At 32.0% G+C, this 17,139-nt stretch overlaps 3 protein-coding genes across 3 annotated transcripts; 2 read left to right on the forward strand and 1 right to left on the reverse strand.

Annotated features, from left to right (window-relative positions):
- The first annotated feature begins 394 nt into the window (after nucleotides 1-394).
- On the forward strand, nucleotides 395-4,972 carry LOC130809232 (probable arabinosyltransferase ARAD1). The gene is made up of 4 exons (XM_057674919.1): nucleotides 395-1,274; nucleotides 2,762-3,058; nucleotides 3,144-3,239; nucleotides 4,168-4,972. The coding sequence occupies exons 1-4, from the start codon at nucleotides 747-749 to the stop codon at nucleotides 4,591-4,593; spliced, it is 1,347 nt and encodes a 448-aa protein (XP_057530902.1). The 5' UTR covers nucleotides 395-746; the 3' UTR covers nucleotides 4,594-4,972.
- Nucleotides 4,973-10,007: 5,035 nt separating this feature from the next.
- Nucleotides 10,008-13,146, forward strand: LOC130809233 (flavonoid 3',5'-methyltransferase-like). The gene is made up of 5 exons (XM_057674921.1): nucleotides 10,008-10,312; nucleotides 10,721-10,806; nucleotides 11,187-11,331; nucleotides 11,760-11,891; nucleotides 12,599-13,146. Exons 1-5 carry the CDS (start codon nucleotides 10,247-10,249, stop codon nucleotides 12,908-12,910), a joined length of 741 nt encoding a protein of 246 aa, XP_057530904.1. The 5' UTR covers nucleotides 10,008-10,246; the 3' UTR covers nucleotides 12,911-13,146.
- Nucleotides 13,147-14,035: 889 nt separating this feature from the next.
- Nucleotides 14,036-16,294, reverse strand: LOC130808545 (uncharacterized). The gene is made up of 2 exons (XM_057674006.1): nucleotides 14,724-16,294; nucleotides 14,036-14,636 (listed from the first exon to the last, which is right to left on the reverse strand). Exons 1-2 carry the CDS (start codon nucleotides 16,292-16,294, stop codon nucleotides 14,036-14,038), a joined length of 2,172 nt encoding a protein of 723 aa, XP_057529989.1.
- Nucleotides 16,295-17,139: the final 845 nt, after the last annotated feature.

The following is a 17,139-nucleotide window of genomic DNA, read 5'->3' on the forward strand; positions in this document are numbered from 1 at the left end:
CCAATGGCGATTGAACCGGGGTCCAATCGCCCGGTTCTAGGCGATTCAATTTTTTTTGGATAATAATTATTATTTTTAATTTTATTATTATTATTATTATTATTATTATTATTATTACTGTTATTATTATTAATTTTATTTATATTTTTTTTGAATAATATAAAAAAGTTAATTATTATTATTATTGTTGTTATTGATATTATTATTATTATTATTATTATTATTATTATTATAATAAATAAGAAATTTACAGGGAGTGGCAAAATTGTAATTTTTTAAAATTCAAGAGTAAATTCGTAATTTCATTTAAAAAAGATAGCAATAAAATAAAAAGGGTGACGAAATTTACTAACTACCCGCATATAACCCCATAAGAAAGAAGTACATCTAAGCATAACAATATAACATATTAGGATTAAGATTAACAGCTATGCAGTACAACCAAATAAACATCTTTCAAGAATTAAAGAATCCAACTCAAAAGCACCACTAATCGTTTAGTAAAACTTCAAATCCAATACTCTAATCTTTCTTATTACAATCAAACACAATTCCGACAATTCCATCAATTTTCACCTTCGTCTTCCATTGAATTTCTTGTATATTTGACTAAACCCTTATCTTCTTCAATTTACCCAACCCCACAAATTGCAAGAACAATTCCACCAATCTGAGAAAAGCCCACAAAATTTCTTCTCAAATTATGGTTGCCCACTTCCTAAACAATTGAATTAAACCCAAAAATCATGAGTGATTGTGAAAAAACAATGTATAAAAAAGCAGCCTATACACTTGCATTCTTCATAATTCTCACATTTACTTACCTTTTCTTGATTGGAACTCTTAATCTAAGAGGATCTTATCTAACCCCATTTCTTCAATCTTTTCCTTCAAACTCCATTTGGGTCCCATCATGCCAGAGCTTAACACCATTAAGAGTGTACATGTATGATCTTCCTAGGAGATTTAATGTTGGTATGCTTCGAAGAAAAGATACTGATCAAACGCCTGTAACAGTAGAGACACTTCCACCATGGCCTAAAGTTTCTGGGTTGAGAAAACAACATAGTGTTGAGTATTGGATGATGGCTTCTTTATTTAATGTGGAGAAGGAGGGGAAGGAAAATAATGATGAGGTGAAAATGGAAGCTGTTAGAGTATTGGATCCAGAGATTGCCGATGTGTTCTTTGTGCCCTTTTTCTCTTCTTTGAGCTTTAATGTTTATGGGCATAATATGACTGATCCAAATAATGAGCATGATAAGGAACTTCAGGTAAAATGATACTGTTAAAGATTGAATTTTTGATCTTTTTTTTCTGGGTAATTTTGAATTCTTGTTTTTTCCTATTGGGTTGTGTTTTTCGTTTAATTTTTGAGTTTAAATCTGCTTCTTTATGTTTAATTGGAGTTTATTTGATTTGGTTAGTCAAAATGAATGGAGGAGGAAAAATTTTTGCTCATGAATTAGGGTTTAGGTTTTGGCATTGTTGTTGATCTTGCACTATTTGTTTATTGACAAAAGAAATGATGTGGGTTTGAACAAATTTTATGGTTCCTCTTCTTATTTACTTTCATCACATATAAAAGAATTGGAGTAAAAATAGAGTGGATTGTATCATTGAATAAATATGATTTTTGTTTTTATATTTGATTTGACTGATATATTGGATCCTTTTAGCTTGTCTTTACTAGTTAATATTGTGTATTGAAGACTTTTTAGGAGTGATTTGTATGCTCGATACAGTTTCTGATAATTATGTGGAGTTGTACACAACTTTGGTGTGAGGCAGATTGAGTGACTCAACTTCTTTGTGCCTTGATATGTTTTTGCTTTAAGGATTGGCTGCAATGATAAAAACACTGTTTAAATGAGTCATAGTAACTCTTACATGTATCAAAAGACCCTGTTGGCGAAGGGATTCATTTCGGGTTGTTGACTGTGAAGCTTATTCCTTTAATATTGTGGTCTTGAATGTCAAAACTTACTACTTGGAGTATAATCTTTGCTGTGAGTTTCTGATCGGTTGTTAGGTTTTGATTGTTCCTTTTGAGTTTTGTCTGTTGGGGAGTCGACAAACTGGTAAGACTTGTGTCTGCTTTGAAAGGATTGCTTGATTGAGCTTAGGAGCTAGGATGCAGTAGTATGTCTTAGGGTGTTCTATAGAATTGTAAGCTTCTTGCCAGCGATTTTTGGAATCTCAAATAATCCATTTAGTCTACTCGAGAATATTGGTGAGCGATCACTTGTTGATTTACTCGGTTCAAGTTGCGATATTGGCTTAGGCCTCTGTTAGGCCTCTTGTATATTTGAATAACAAACTCTTTTTAGTCCTTTTATGGCTCGTTTGGTAATCCGTACTAAATGCTAGGAATAGTAATGGAAAGTTAGTGTAATTTTGGTAGGAATATCTCTTGACAAGTTTAATGGTCATGGTTATACTTTTTCAACAATCTCATTTTCTTCATAAAATTTATTCTAAATCCAATGAATTACCATTTAAACTTGTGGTATTAGGCAGTAATGGAAAATTGTGAACAAAAAAAACTTTTTTATGATTTTTTTCATCATCATGGGAATGACATGATTCATATCATGAAAATTTACACCACAAATCATTCCCATTGCCAACAATTAGTACCGTTAACCAAACAGACTGTTAGAGTATCAATGCAGAGAATGGAAGTCTGAGTGTTTAATCTTTTGTCGAGCTTCTGATGTTAAACTACAAAGTATTTACGCATTAACATTCTTGGTTTTAGGTTGATATTTTGAAGTTTTTGAGGGAATCTAAGCACTGGCAAAGGTCAGAAGGCCGAGATCATGTCATCCCTATGCATCACCCAAATGCTTTTAGGTTTCTCCGGGAGCAGGTAAATGCATCAATACTTGTCGTGGCAGATTTTGGCCGCTACCCCAAAAGCATGTCGAATTTAAAGAAAGATGTTGTTGCCCCATACGTACATGTTGTGGATTCTTATACCAATGATGAAGCATCCGATCCATTTGAATCTCGTACCACCCTATTGTATTTTCGTGGCAGGACCGTGAGGAAAGACGTAAGCTTAACTTTCAGTGTTGTGTCATTGATTTCTTCATACATTTATTTGGATGGATGTTAATGAATGGCTTTTCGATGTTCAGGAAGGAGTGATTCGTGCTAAATTGCAAAAGCTTCTGGAAGATTATGACGATGTCCACTTTGAAAGAAGTGTTGCCTCGGAAGCAAACATAAAACTGGTATGCCATTTTAGTTTTTCCCATATAGAAAGCTACATTTGACATGTTGTTTAAAATTGATTTTGGTTAGAAAAACTCTGGATAAGACAAAAAATTTGAATTGTGTGGATGATATTAATGGCGGGAAAATGTGTAGATGACATTTAAAGCGAGTGATTGGGGTTTTACTTAAGATAGAATGTAGAAATTTTAATAGGAAATCCGTTTTAAGAAAATATTGCAATTTTTATGGGATGGAGGGAGTAGCAAAATTCACTCCACGTTTCGAAGACAGACAAATATCGGGTAATGATCATGGTTATTGATTTGCTGAAAAGTTTATGAAGAAACTTGATTGCAAGTCCAGGAACCCCTAATCACTGATCAATACTTCACTAAATCATGGCATTCAGTGTCACATGATTCATGGTCCAGTTGGATATGTGGTATGCATTCGGATTCGCGATTCGCTTGTTTCACCGAAAAACCATCTCCACTCTCACTATTATTTTATCGATCCAAATTGCTAATGATCAAACGCAATCGAGATTCGTGAGGGAACTGAGCGCATCATGTGACACTGGTGGTACTAGAACGGTTCTCTTGGTGCCATGAATGATCCTCGATTCTTTGTTGACCTTTCACCACAAAAACGATATTAGGTAAGAAAACTAGAACCCAAATACAAGTGAAGCATTGGAGGTCTCACTGTGCATACTTTGAATCCCTGCCAATTTATACGCTCTAACTCTTGAGCAACCTACAATAGAGACTGATAGACTTATTATTAGGTTGCAGAGTTCTTTTAATCAAATCTGAGTTAAATCTTTCCCTACTTTCTCGGTAGAGAATGGAACATAGAATTGATGCTGGTTTGATCATTAGAAAATGATGTATCTAGACAATAGTACCGTTGCAGCTAATCTATCTCGACATCTCGTTGTTACAGTCTACGAAGGGAATGAGAGCATCAAAGTTCTGTCTACACCCAGCTGGAGATACCCCTTCATCATGCCGGTTATTTGATGCTATAGTCAGCCATTGTGTACCCGTCATTATTAGCGACCAAATCGAGCTACCCTATGAAGACGAACTTGATTATTCCGAGTTCTCCCTCTTCTTCTCAACCGATGAAGCTTTAAAACCCGGTTATTTGATCAAGCAGCTTCGCCAGTTTCCGAAGGATAAATGGCTTACAATGTGGAACAAACTAAAGAACATATCACACCATTTCGAGTTTCAATACCCGTCAAAAAGCAGTGATGCAGTCAATATGATATGGAGACAGGTCAGGCATAAGCTCCCTTATACTAAACTCACTATTCATAGAACCCGAAGGTTGAAAATCCCCGATTGGTGGGAGAGTAAAAGATGAGACGACACAAGGACGTTTGAGTTATCCCCACCAATGAAGGCTAGAAACACCCGAGATTCTACGAATTTTTCAAAAAATGAGCGTATCAGTATCGTTACAACGTCGAGAATAGTAGTTTGTAGTTTGTACCTAACTGTACTTATATTTTTGTTTATACAGTTACATATTTACAGTAGAGAAATATCCCCAAAGGGAAATCATAGGTTATTATTTACACATGATTTGAGCCATAGACATGTGATCTGAATCTGATCTACTCTATTTGTTTGTAATTTTTGCATTATTTTTGTACTACTCCACTTTGTTTGCACGTTCTTTATTAAATCACAGAAGGGTATAATCCAGACTGATTTATGACTATATTTATTATTGCAGCCAACATTGCCATATTTCTTGGTTCTTTGCTCCTTGTATTCATTGGATCTGTTTGTTGTTAATTACAACCTGTCTTTTAGAATTTGCTACATTTGACTATATTTTGTTCTAGATTTTTTTTTAATCAAATGGACAATCTTAAAGGGTCAAGGGAGTATGTTTTGATATGTTTATGCTTAGGTTTTCCGAGGAAAAACTTCAATTACTAGGTCAACTCATGCTGTTGTTCAACAACTTATTAAACTCTATATTTGTATATAAATTCTATATAACTATTATTTTTTTTTGAATATGTTATCAAAGTCATTCATTTTTTAAAAAAAATTTGGAAAAATTTTAAGTTCTAAGTCAATGTTTTCTAGTTTAAATCTAATATCATTTTGACAAATTTAGACTAATGTAGCTATGAAAGATCAATATTCATCCAATTACTCTTATCATTGTCAAAACTTTAGAAGCGTAGGTTGCACCACTCTTTTACAAGTTTATATTTTGACTATGTATGAGTTATGTGGGAATCTATTAGTCATTTTGATGTATATTCTAAAATAATTAAATTTTAACAATTCATTTTAATATAAGTATGTAAATAATAATAATAATTGGCGTTTAAATTTCTCACTTTGTCTGTTGCTATTAATAATAACATATTGTGAAGATTAATATTACCATTATTAGCAATTTCAAATAGATAAAAGAGTACTGTAAATCATTGTAAAAGGGAAAGTAGTTATGACACAATAATAGTCATGAAAAAATTGCAATTGTTAAAGTGATTAGAGTTTATTCTACTTACATAAAAAAATTATATAGTGTCTTCACTCATTTTTTTGCTCTATGATATAGAAAATAAAATCAAAATCCATGACAAAAAGAGCACTACTCGATTTCTTTCAATCTACATTGTTAATTTTAAGATGAGGGCTTTTTGAATACAACGAAGTAAATTGAAAGGAATAAAGGATTACATTAATAGATGTAATTTTTAACTTTTTGTATAGGAAAAAATAGATAAACATTATTCATCCTAAGCTCGATTTGATCTGAAAAAAATATAAAAATTCAGATATATGGAAAATTACAAAAAACAGAAATGATTATCAATAGATGTAATTATATCTTTTTAAAGAGTTCATAAAATATATGGAAAAAAATGATGGTCCAGTTGAAATCCAAGCCCTACTGAATTGTATTGGATCTGAGAGGCACTGACAGGAGCGGGAGGTTCTCATGTGAAACCAGCCTCATGCAGTTCCCTCCACTTTAGGATCCAACAGACTCAAGCCCCATGGATCTCAGTTCCTACTTGGTAGGGGCTGGCCAACAAAGAAAATTTGAAAAAAATAAGACAATTGAACAATTTTTTTTCCAAAATAAACTCCGTGAAAACTTAATTCTCAAAATAAGCGTCCGTATATCCAAACTTAAGTTTGGTAAAAGTCGCTGTTACTAACAGCGAAAGATAAAAAAATAAAAATAAAAATAAAACCCATAAGTCGCTGTTACTAACAGCGAGTCAACTCCTTAAGTCGCTGTTAATAACAGCGACTTTAAGGTTAACTGGTCAATCCCTTTATCTCGTAGGTTGGAATGAGGAAGTAACTTAGAACTGAAAACTTAAAACTTATTAAGTCGCTGTTACTAACAGCGACTTAAAAAAAAAATTATTATTAATTTTTTTTTATTTTTTTAATTCGCTGTTAATAACAGCGACTTAAGTCTTCTTCGTTATTTCAGTTACTTCCTCATTTCAACCTATGAGATTAAGGAGTTGACTGGTCAACTCTTTAAGTCGCGACTTAGGATTTTATTTTTTCTTTTTTTTGGGAATAAAGTTTTAGATGTACGGACGCTTATTTTGAAAATAAAGTTTTCACGGAGCTTATTTTTGGAATAAAGTTGTTCAATGCTCTTATTTTTTTCAAATTTTCACCAACAAATAGCCAAGCCCAGATACCATGGATCACGTTCTATCATCTTAATGCTCCAATTTAGGTTACAAGCCCACGTTACTCAGCTCAGCAATTAATAATATTCTTTTTGGAATATATTAAGTAATTTACTACTATTCTTTCAATGTGGGATAATAAGACATCATTCCAAGTCACCGGCTCAATATTTTTGGCTCTTTGTTCTGCAGAATTTCATCAAAGTTACTTACTTGAAATTGGTTGCATTTCATGTATGGCTTCTCAAATCGAGTCGCATATATATATATATATATATATATATATATATATATATATATATATATATATTGTATAATTATATCACATAGAAATAATAGAATGGCAGGATCGTTGAAACTTGTGTGAAACCTTCATAATAACTCAGAAGACTGATACTCATTTCTAGCTGCCTATTATACCTAGAGGTGTTCAACGGCTTGAGGGGTCAATACACGTTTGAACCCGACCCACTTACCCACTTTTAAAATTTCATATAATAGTTTTTCTATTCTACTTTATGGTGGTGGGTCGATTCACCTATATATAATAATGTCATATAAAAATATATTTAAAAAAGTGGTAAATTTTTTTCACAACCAATTCTTATAAATATTCGACCCATTTCGACCCAACTCTTACACCAAGGCACGTTAATGACCCGACTCGTTATTGATCTGACCTACTAATGACCCATTAAAATGTAAACCGACCCTTGACCCATTGGGTTTACCCGCCCCGTTAAACACCTCTACTTATATCCTATACCATGTATCTTCTAAGCCTCAACCATAAATACTGTATACCAAAATTGCAGCCTCACCATTAAGTATGTTCATCTGCTAAAGTATAAAACAGAAAATTTAGTTTTGGACCTGCCTACATCATGACCTGAATCATTTAGTTCAAAATTCTATTAATAATGAAATGTGTAGCATATAGAATAGAAGAATGACAATCAATATGGTTCATCACATATATCATCATCATCATATCCAGTGTATCTCACTCATAGAAAACTATGGTCAGGGTCTGGGGAGGGAAAGAAAGACGGCAGCTCATACCAATAAAAGAGAGTACGGTCAAAGAGTCCCAAGGTTCGAGAAAGGTCTTCAAAGAGAGAGAAACCTGCAACGTACAAATAGAATACAAAGAATACGTACTAATGACTAAAATTAAGCTAAAAGTAAAGAAGGAGGTAAAGAACAATAATTAAAGGCAATGAATGATAGCAAACGATGGGTAAAAGGTACAAGTTTAGTAATTTAAGACGTGGATAAAGCGCCGCCAACTGCTCCTATCCCTGGTCAGGTCCTTGAAAAGGTGAAGTTCACGCAAGGTCACTTTTAATTTGTTCCTCTCACGTTCTCCTGGGTCTTCCTCGACTTCTCTTGCCCTTCACTATGATGCATTCGATCCTTTTTACTGGGGTCTTATGGGTCTTTCTCTGCACATATTCAAATCATTTCAACCTGTTCTCCCTGAACTCCTGGTTTCTTATCCTATCCATCATAGTATTACCACACATCCACCTCAGCATACACATTTCTGTAACTTTCATATTCTGTTCGAAAAGCTTCTTTACAGGCGAACATTTTGTCCCATACAACAACGCTGGTCTAATTGCGACGCGGTAAAATTTGCCTTTTAATCTCCTCGGAAACTTTTTATCACAGAGCACCCCGTTTGGTTTATCACATATACAAAATAAATATTTATCCCATATTATACTAATATCTTAACTTCACTGATATTACTATGCTTGGAAAAATTCAAGTTCTTTCTCAATACATATTTCAGTCTACCAAGTAATGATATAATTTTCTTGTAGAGTGCTAATTGGGGTCTCTTTGACCGTTTTTTTTTATGCCTTCTCTTTAAAAGAGTATGAATAATTTGTATGTCTTCCACCTTCAGACCTTAGTTTTATAAGTAGGATTTAATGGATATAATAATATATTATGATATATTATCACCCTTTTATCATTGGTAGTAGTTGAGACTAAGTACTACCTAACCAATACTAATCTTACTTTTCACGTTAATTATTATTTTTTGTGATGGTTAGTGAAGGTGTGATCAAGGAGACGAATACATTATATATATGATAAAATAATCTTTATTCTTTACACATGCACTTTTCTGATTGGCTAGTCTAAATCCAACTTAAATAAGTTTTAGTATCGTGAGTAACACTTTTATTAGGTTTTTTAATTGAATTTCGACATTTCTAATTGGTTAAATACCAAAAAAAAAAATTGTAAATGATTTTTACTCTAGTTAAAAATTAGGTTTTTATTTCGTTTCAAATTTAGCAAATGACTAATAGCTCGAGTTGTTGGGCGATTAGCTATAAATATTGTCTAATTAGTCAGCTATTAAGGAAATGTCTGATAAAAATTATTTGTCAGGTATTGGTTATTTACCACTGAAAAATGTTAATAAGCTAGCTAGTTTTTGAAGTAGCTTAAAAGACATTTATCAAATATTTTTTTGACTGCTTGACCTATTAAAAAGTAAAAAGCCAAAAGCAATAAAAAAACCAACAAAAAAACTAGTTATCAAACACCATGAAAATTAACTATAAACACTTTTTAACAGTTGACTTATCAATCAATACTTTTAGCTTGTCGAATCAACTAAAGTTACAACCAACAACTTCAACCAACAGCTCCAATCAATAGTTATTTACAGGGCCGACTCTTTTACAAGAGCACTATGAGCTGGCTCAAGGCCCCATCATTTTAAGGGGCCTAAATCTTATGATATATTTTATTTTAATTATATATATATTTTAAAAAAAGCTATAATATTTTTATATAAATGAAAAAAGATAATATAATAAATTATAATGATTTTCATAATTAATAATCATCCGTGAACTTGTTAATAACTAGTTATTTGCTTTTGGATTATTCGCTAGTGATATAATTTAGTATTTTTTCATCAATATTCATTGTACTTAAGTAACTAAGTAATGATTTTAAATAATAATATTCTAAATTCAGTTTTTCTTCAATTGTCACTTAAAAAAGCATAATATTAATATTTCAAGAATTTATTGCTTCGCTTTTGGTTAAGGCTTTAAAAATATGTAAGATGACCCTAATTACTTTCAAAGCAGTCTCTGGTCGGTTACTTTAAGTCATAGTTGTGCGAATAATGGAAGAAAACCAAATATAGTGGTTGAGGAATAAAACTAATAACTTAAAAAAAGCTACCAAACTCGACCAACTACGAACAACTCATGGTTTATAATTATTTCTGTTTAGTGAAACAACATAAACTTAATTGCTAATTAACATAATTATACACAAAATTAAGTTGCAGCAATGAGTTTTCCTATTCCAAATCAGCTCCTTGAAAGGACCATTCTCAGCAGTAAGGCCCTTGAGAAGGTTTGTTTTCTATCATACTTTCTTCGGATCTTGTTAGAATATATTACATATTATGGTTTACGCCTTTGCTTTTACTACTAAATACTACTCGCTCGTATTCTATTAAATGTCCAATTTAATAATACATTAATTTTTAAAAGGGGAGGGGAAACATGATATAGATAGGCGAAAAAATAATAATTTTATAATAATTGTGTAAATAGTTGAATTTTATGAGAATATAAGGGAATAAGACATTTGTCCAAAGAAAAAATATTTTATATATTTGATCAGAATAAAAGTGAATTGTTTGATCGATTTAAGATGAAATGGTTATTGGTCGTAGTTTTTGGCTGGTTTGATAGATTTGAATATTTGTGAATTGTTTAAGTGATTTGTTAACTTTCTATTATTAATTTTTGTTGATAGTACATCTTGGAAACCAGTTCATATCCCAATGAGCATGAACAACTAAAGGAACTTAGAGCTGCTACTGTTGACAAATACAAACAAGTGTAAAATTTCTTTTATCCCTTTGAATTTATTTGTTAGTACTTCTTTTATTACATATTATACAAAATGAAAGGAGAATTTTTTTAAATGTAATTTATTAATGCGTACTGTTAAATTAGATTGAATTTATTATGAATATTAACAATGACGAAATATGAGGTGTACCGTATACATATTTTATGAGTCAAGAAAATATAATTCCAAAATCATATGATAATTGGATGAAGAACTCTAATGATTTATAAAAAGTGCATGCTATATTTAATTTATTAATGTGGCATAAACCATCCCATTCAGAGTAGTAGAGAGAGTAAATTCTTATTCATTACTTCTATTTCAGAGAAATTGTGTTTTACCAAAAAATGTTTGTATAAATATGCAGAAGCGTGATGAATACTGCTGTCGACGAAGGACAATTTCTTGCAATGTTATTGAAGCTAATGAATGCCAAAATTACGATTGAAATTGGAGTTTTTACTGGTTATTCACTTCTTGCTACTGCTTTGGCTCTCCCTCAAGATGGCAAGGTCTTTATTTTCCACATTAATTATATTCTTCATTTTTATTATGATTATTTTGGGCCTAAAAGTGGGAATATACGTTCTACATATTATTACCTGACGCAAAAAATTCAACTAAACATAACATTTAAATAAGTTTAAATATGTTATCTTTAATCACATGATATTATGTCAAATAACAAATCAAACAAAATTTAAAATTTTAAGACCAAGAATATAATGATATACTCTTACGTATTATAAATTATTATTCTATGGTGAATCTTAAGGTTTTAACTATCAGCTCTGATACCATATTAAAAAACTAACTCAACTAAAAATTTAAGTTGATAGTTGAGATTGCAGACGATATATTAACTTATTTGCTTTTACTATTTCCTTTATGCGCATGGTTGGTTAATTTTACAAAGTCAATGTTGTCGGTATGATTGTAGGTTGTAGCTGTTGACCCATTTGCAGAGGCTTATGAGGTTGGATTACCATTTATTAAAAAGGCAGGAGTTAAACATAAAATTGAATTTGTCGCAGATTCTGGTATTAATTTTTTGAATGATCTACTCAACAAGGTAATTTCACTCATATTATTCAATGCCAACTTTCATATTAATATGAACAACATTTTCATCAATTTCTAAAAAAGTTTAATCCACCAATTTTTACAAAAATAAGTTTTATTTAATTATTTTCAAAATCGAAATTAAATAAGTTTAGTTTAACGACTTTCCTCTACAAAATAAACACAAAACTTTTATTTTATGATGGGTGTGTTTAATTGACAAATAGTGTTTTAATTTGCTTTATGTTTTTCAGTTGGTGGAATAGTAAAAAGATGTTTAGTAAATGATGGTTGAGGCCATTTGAACAACTTATGAGATTTAAGTTTTGTTGAAATACTTCACATGTGACATAAAATCTCATATTAATTAAATAGGAGGTTGTGGACTTATATATATGTTGAGTGAGCTAATCCTCTTATTACCATATAGTTTTGGGAAATAATGTACCTCATTAAGTATATGTGCAAGTCAACACTCTTAACCTGTGGGTTAATGGACCCAAGCCCACAGGTATCTTGTGTTCACTCGAGTGGGCCACAATGAGATTATGTAACAAATTGTCACAGCTTAATAAAGTTTAAACCGTAAAACTACCTTACAACTAACAAAAGTTTAAAAGCTGGTTAAACAAACTAATAATCAATTGCCAAACACGTTGACATATATTATATGAGATGGATCATGGATGTATCTAATACAAGCTATATGGCATTTAGGGCAAAGAAGGGAGCTTTGATTTTGCATTTATTGATGCTGACAAGGAAAACTACATGAACTATTTTGAGTTATTGTTAAAACTTGTCAAAGTTGGAGGTGTGATTGCTTTTGACAACACTCTTTGGGCTGGTTCGGCAGCTCTTGATGATGATGATGAACGGCTCAAGACTGACCATGTTATGAAATATCTTAATCAACATGGCCGTGTCGAAATCCGACAATTGAATAATCTTCTAGCCAATGATCCTCGGATTGAGTCTACCCTTCTTTCAATTGGTGACGGCCTTACACTTTGTAGGCGCAAGTACTAAATATGATAACACATTTTAATTGTCTTGTGTTTTACGCTCTTTCTCTTCTAATGAGTTTGTTATCGACATTGATATTTTCTTCTGCTATGTCAATTTGTATCAAATTCGTACTAATGTTTGATATATAGATTATATTGTTGGTTCTGGTTCGATCTACTTAATTTTGGACAAAAAATCAAGTTTACGTACCATATTGTTTTTTCTAATAAATATCAAATACTACTACCGGCCCTTAATTTGTATATTAGATATTGCATGATAATGAGTTGTTACATTGTTCACAAATAAACTTGATTTTACATGTTTACCCATATATATGTTTAATTTTTAAATGAGATTTTATATGATTTATTTTAACGTACTTTTTAAAATTAACTATTATCTTAACTTTTTGAACGAGTTTGTTAGTATGGTAAGAGAAGGGCCAGATGTTGATTTGGCATTAGATAGAATTTAGAAGGGATCAAGCAATAGGACCAATCAAAAGTTGTCACTCTACAAGAAAAACCCTTATGTAAGGATATCCACATATATTAAACATTTTTAAATACTCTCTCCTATTCACCTTAGGAGTTTCATTTGACTTTTTACGGATTTTAAGGAGAGTCAAAAGTGGGACCCTAAGGGTATGAAAGAGAGTGGTATTATGGGTTTTTTAATGTAAGGAAAAACAATTAGTATGGGTAATGGAGGGTATAATTGAAAATAGGATAAAGTTACTAAGGGCATAAAAGTCAAAAACCCATACCAAAAATAGAAATGGGACAATTAAGGTGACTTGACCATAAAAGTAAATGAGACACATAAATTGAATAGAAGGGAGTAATATACACAATAACATAGTACCTAGGTTGCACTAAAACGGACACGGACACGACACGGGTACGGGAAAACGCCAACTTAAAAATGGCGGACACGGGGACACGTAAATGCTAATATAATAAATATATCAAATTAAAGATAATTTTACAATCTTTCATTTGATATTTGTAAATAAACACTTTAAAATTATAAAACTCACATAACATTCAAATAAGTACCAAATAAACAACAGGAGTATTTAAAAATAGTCATACAAACCAAATCAAAGAAAACCAAATAAATAGGTAAATATAAGTTTGATCTTCACATATCATCCATATGACATCCATCATCATCCTCCGCTACAAAAGTAGTTTCCAACTCGGGCTCATCAAGAGAAAGATCCGCCATGCCAAGGCAAATAGAATCTTCTAGATTTCCAAAGTCATCTCCTCCAACATCCCACAACCTTGTTCTTCCCTTGTTATAAGCCTCACCTCTCCTTGAAAGCAAACGAAGATTGTTATGAATGTACACCAAATCTTGAGCACGTTTTGGTGCAAGTTTGTTTCTAGTACATGAATGAATGAATTTATATGTGCTCCAATTCCTCTCACAACAAGAGGAAGATGATGGTTGTCCTAACAACTTGAATGCTAATGCTTGAAGCATCGGAACTTGTGAGTCATAAGTTGCCCACCAATGCTTTGGAGCCATCATGTACATATCATTCAAGCACTCCGGTTCGGTAAATACACCACTATCTCTTGCCGAGAAAATAGCATACTCCATATTAACCTTTCTTCTATCTTCCAAGTTTTGAAACAATCTTCTGAAGCAATTAAATCTTTGTGTGGAAATTTCATTGTCAACATGTGGAGCAACTCTACCGGGGACCTCTTTAAGCCACACGTCACTATAATACCTTTTAAATACATAAAAAAGAAGAGAATTTAGTTAATACATAATCTAATGCTTTAAACATTTAAACATACAATATGATCTCCTTTACCTTGGATTCAAAGAATGTGCCAAACAATGAAGTGGAGTGTTGCTTTTCTTCCAACGGCTAAGAAGTATTGTTTCGACCACACTAAAGAAAGAAGAATACTCATGCCTTTGTTTATGCTCATGGTTATATATGATCTCCTTCACCTTTGAAATCATTGAATCCCATTTTTCATATACTAGATGAAGGGATGCTTTGTCGGTATCACATGCTCTTATCATTTCATAAATGGGACGAGTAAAATCAAGGATGTAATCAACGTTGTCCCACCAATCGTCATTTAAAATCTTTTCCCTCACAAGTGTAGCTTGTCCACGATGATCATCACGATATGTGGACCAAGCCTCACTAACAACCATGGATTGAAGAGTTGGTTTAAGAAGTTTCATCCTCTTTAGCATGACAACTACCGAAGCGAAGCGAGTATCACCGACAAAAAGAAGCTTTAATGGAGAGAACTTATTAAATATAGCTAACCTCATTGAATGGTTCATTATGTAGTTTTTGATAAATAAAGCATCTCCATGAACTTCAGTTATCCAATGACACTCATCATAAACCTCCTCATTGTTTGAAATATTTTTAGCATTACAAATGTTTTTAAGAGCAAGGTTAAGAGTGTGAACAATGCATGGTGTCCAAAATATATGTGGATATCTACCCTCTATAAGTTCTCCAGCGGCCTTGCAATTGCTTGCATTATTAGTCAGAATTTGTACAACAAATTTGTCATCTCCAACTTCTTCAATGGCATCATTCAACAAACTAGCAATAAAGTCTTTATCCTTTACCTCTCCTGAGCAATCAACGGCCTTTAAGAATAGAGGACCAACTTCACAAGCTACCATGAGATTAATTAAAGGTCTCCTTTGTGGATCACTCCACCCATCACTCACTATACTTACTCCTTTTTCCCTCCAAGTAGCCTTTGTTGGTTCTAAAAGCCTTTCAACATTTTCTTTCTCTTTCTCTAACAAAGTGGTTCTCATTTTATTGTAACCAGGAGACTTGTAACCAGGAATATTATTTGTGGCAGCATAGTTGTATGAACTAACATAGTAAGGGTTTCGACAAAGGTTAAAAGGTAATCCCCCAGTAAAAAACATCCTTGCTATCTCAGCATCTAAGTTGTTTCGAGCTTGTATATCAAAAGCTTTGGTGATTGGGTTGTCAGATTTTCTTTTCTTGGCATATGAAGTTGGTGAAAGAGAAGTTTCGGAAGACAAAGAATAACTAGGAAGTGGTGGTCTTTTTGGTTGTCTAGATTCTTTATATTGCTCAACTTGTCTTTCTAAGTTTCTCATTTGCATTTTATCCTCATTTGTTACATTAGGACATTGACTAATTCCACCTTTTGCAACTCCCATCAAATGTGCTCTAACTCTAGTATATGAACCACTCTTTATTTGTTTGCAAAAGTTGCATTGCCAAGTATAATTACCCCCACCTCCACTCATTTTTTCCCCTTTCACAACATATTTCCACAAAGGATAATAACAGAATTCACCCTCTTCATTTGTAGCATCACCACTTACATTGCACGAATCAGAGCCACTAGCCCCGCTACTAGACATGATTGAACTCTTCAAATTCAAACAACCACAATTAAAGATTTATAAACTCCATCAAATTCCAGTAATCAAATTCCATCACAGTAATTTCATCAAGATTTATAAACAACCACAACCAATACAATACAATACCAGTAATCAAATTCCATCACAGTCCATCATAGTAATCAAATTGAAATCAAATATCCATCAAATTCCAGTAAAAATAAATGTTAAAACAACAACTCAACAAGATTTTCGCGTGTCCGTGTCCGACACGTGTCGGACACGCGACACGTCACACGCCAGCCGTGTCCGTGTTTCGTAGACTTTTAATTTTAAAAAACATAAAATATTTTTAGTGGGATATATTTAGTGATATTTACTTTAAATGTCACTATTTTAAATTTCTATTGTTATATATAATAAATTTAGTGATATTTATTAAAAACTCTTCAGCAGCATAAAAAAAGAATCACACTAAAGCTTTTTGCGATACAAGATCTATTGATATTTCGCATAATGTCACTATTGACTATAATAACAATTACATATGTCATAAAAGGTCAAATAAAGTGTTACTAAATCACTTTATAGTGAAATTTAAAATAAAAACCAACAATTATTACACAAAAAATATAAATCAATAATATTTTTTTAATTTCACTAAATTCTATATCGAAAAAAGTTAATTTTATTATAATAATAGGATCACCGACAATATAAGCTAAAAGGAGAGTAACCAATAAAAACATTAAAAAATCATCTACCACAAGTCACAATATTGGAATTTAAAATAGTATATGTTGGCAACTTTGGATCCATTATTAATTCATTAATATAATATAATTATATATATGGATAATGTA

The sequence above is a fragment of the Amaranthus tricolor genome, chromosome 3 (genome assembly GCF_026212465.1).
Source record: "Amaranthus tricolor cultivar Red isolate AtriRed21 chromosome 3, ASM2621246v1, whole genome shotgun sequence".
Classification (NCBI taxonomy): Eukaryota; Viridiplantae; Streptophyta; class Magnoliopsida; order Caryophyllales; family Amaranthaceae; genus Amaranthus; species Amaranthus tricolor.

Bases quoted from the DNA above. Each gene is read 5' to 3' on its own strand.
- LOC130809232 (XM_057674919.1), top strand. From the start codon at position 747: ATGAGTGATTGTGAAAAAACAATGTATAAAAAAGCAGCCTATACACTT. The intron at 1,275-2,761 runs GTAAAATGATAC...TCTTGGTTTTAG, and splicing joins AGCATGATAAGGAACTTCAG to GTTGATATTTTGAAGTTTTT. The intron at 3,240-4,167 runs GTATGCCATTTT...TCGTTGTTACAG, and splicing joins CGGAAGCAAACATAAAACTG to TCTACGAAGGGAATGAGAGC.
- LOC130809233 (XM_057674921.1), top strand. From the start codon at position 10,247: ATGAGTTTTCCTATTCCAAATCAGCTCCTTGAAAGGACCATTCTCAGC. The intron at 10,313-10,720 runs GTTTGTTTTCTA...TTTTGTTGATAG, and splicing joins GCAGTAAGGCCCTTGAGAAG to TACATCTTGGAAACCAGTTC. The intron at 10,807-11,186 runs GTAAAATTTCTT...ATAAATATGCAG, and splicing joins GTTGACAAATACAAACAAGT to AAGCGTGATGAATACTGCTG.
- LOC130808545 (XM_057674006.1), bottom strand. From the start codon at position 16,294: ATGTCTAGTAGCGGGGCTAGTGGCTCTGATTCGTGCAATGTAAGTGGT. The intron at 14,637-14,723 runs GTAAAGGAGATC...TGTATTTAAAAG, and splicing joins GCACATTCTTTGAATCCAAG to GTATTATAGTGACGTGTGGC.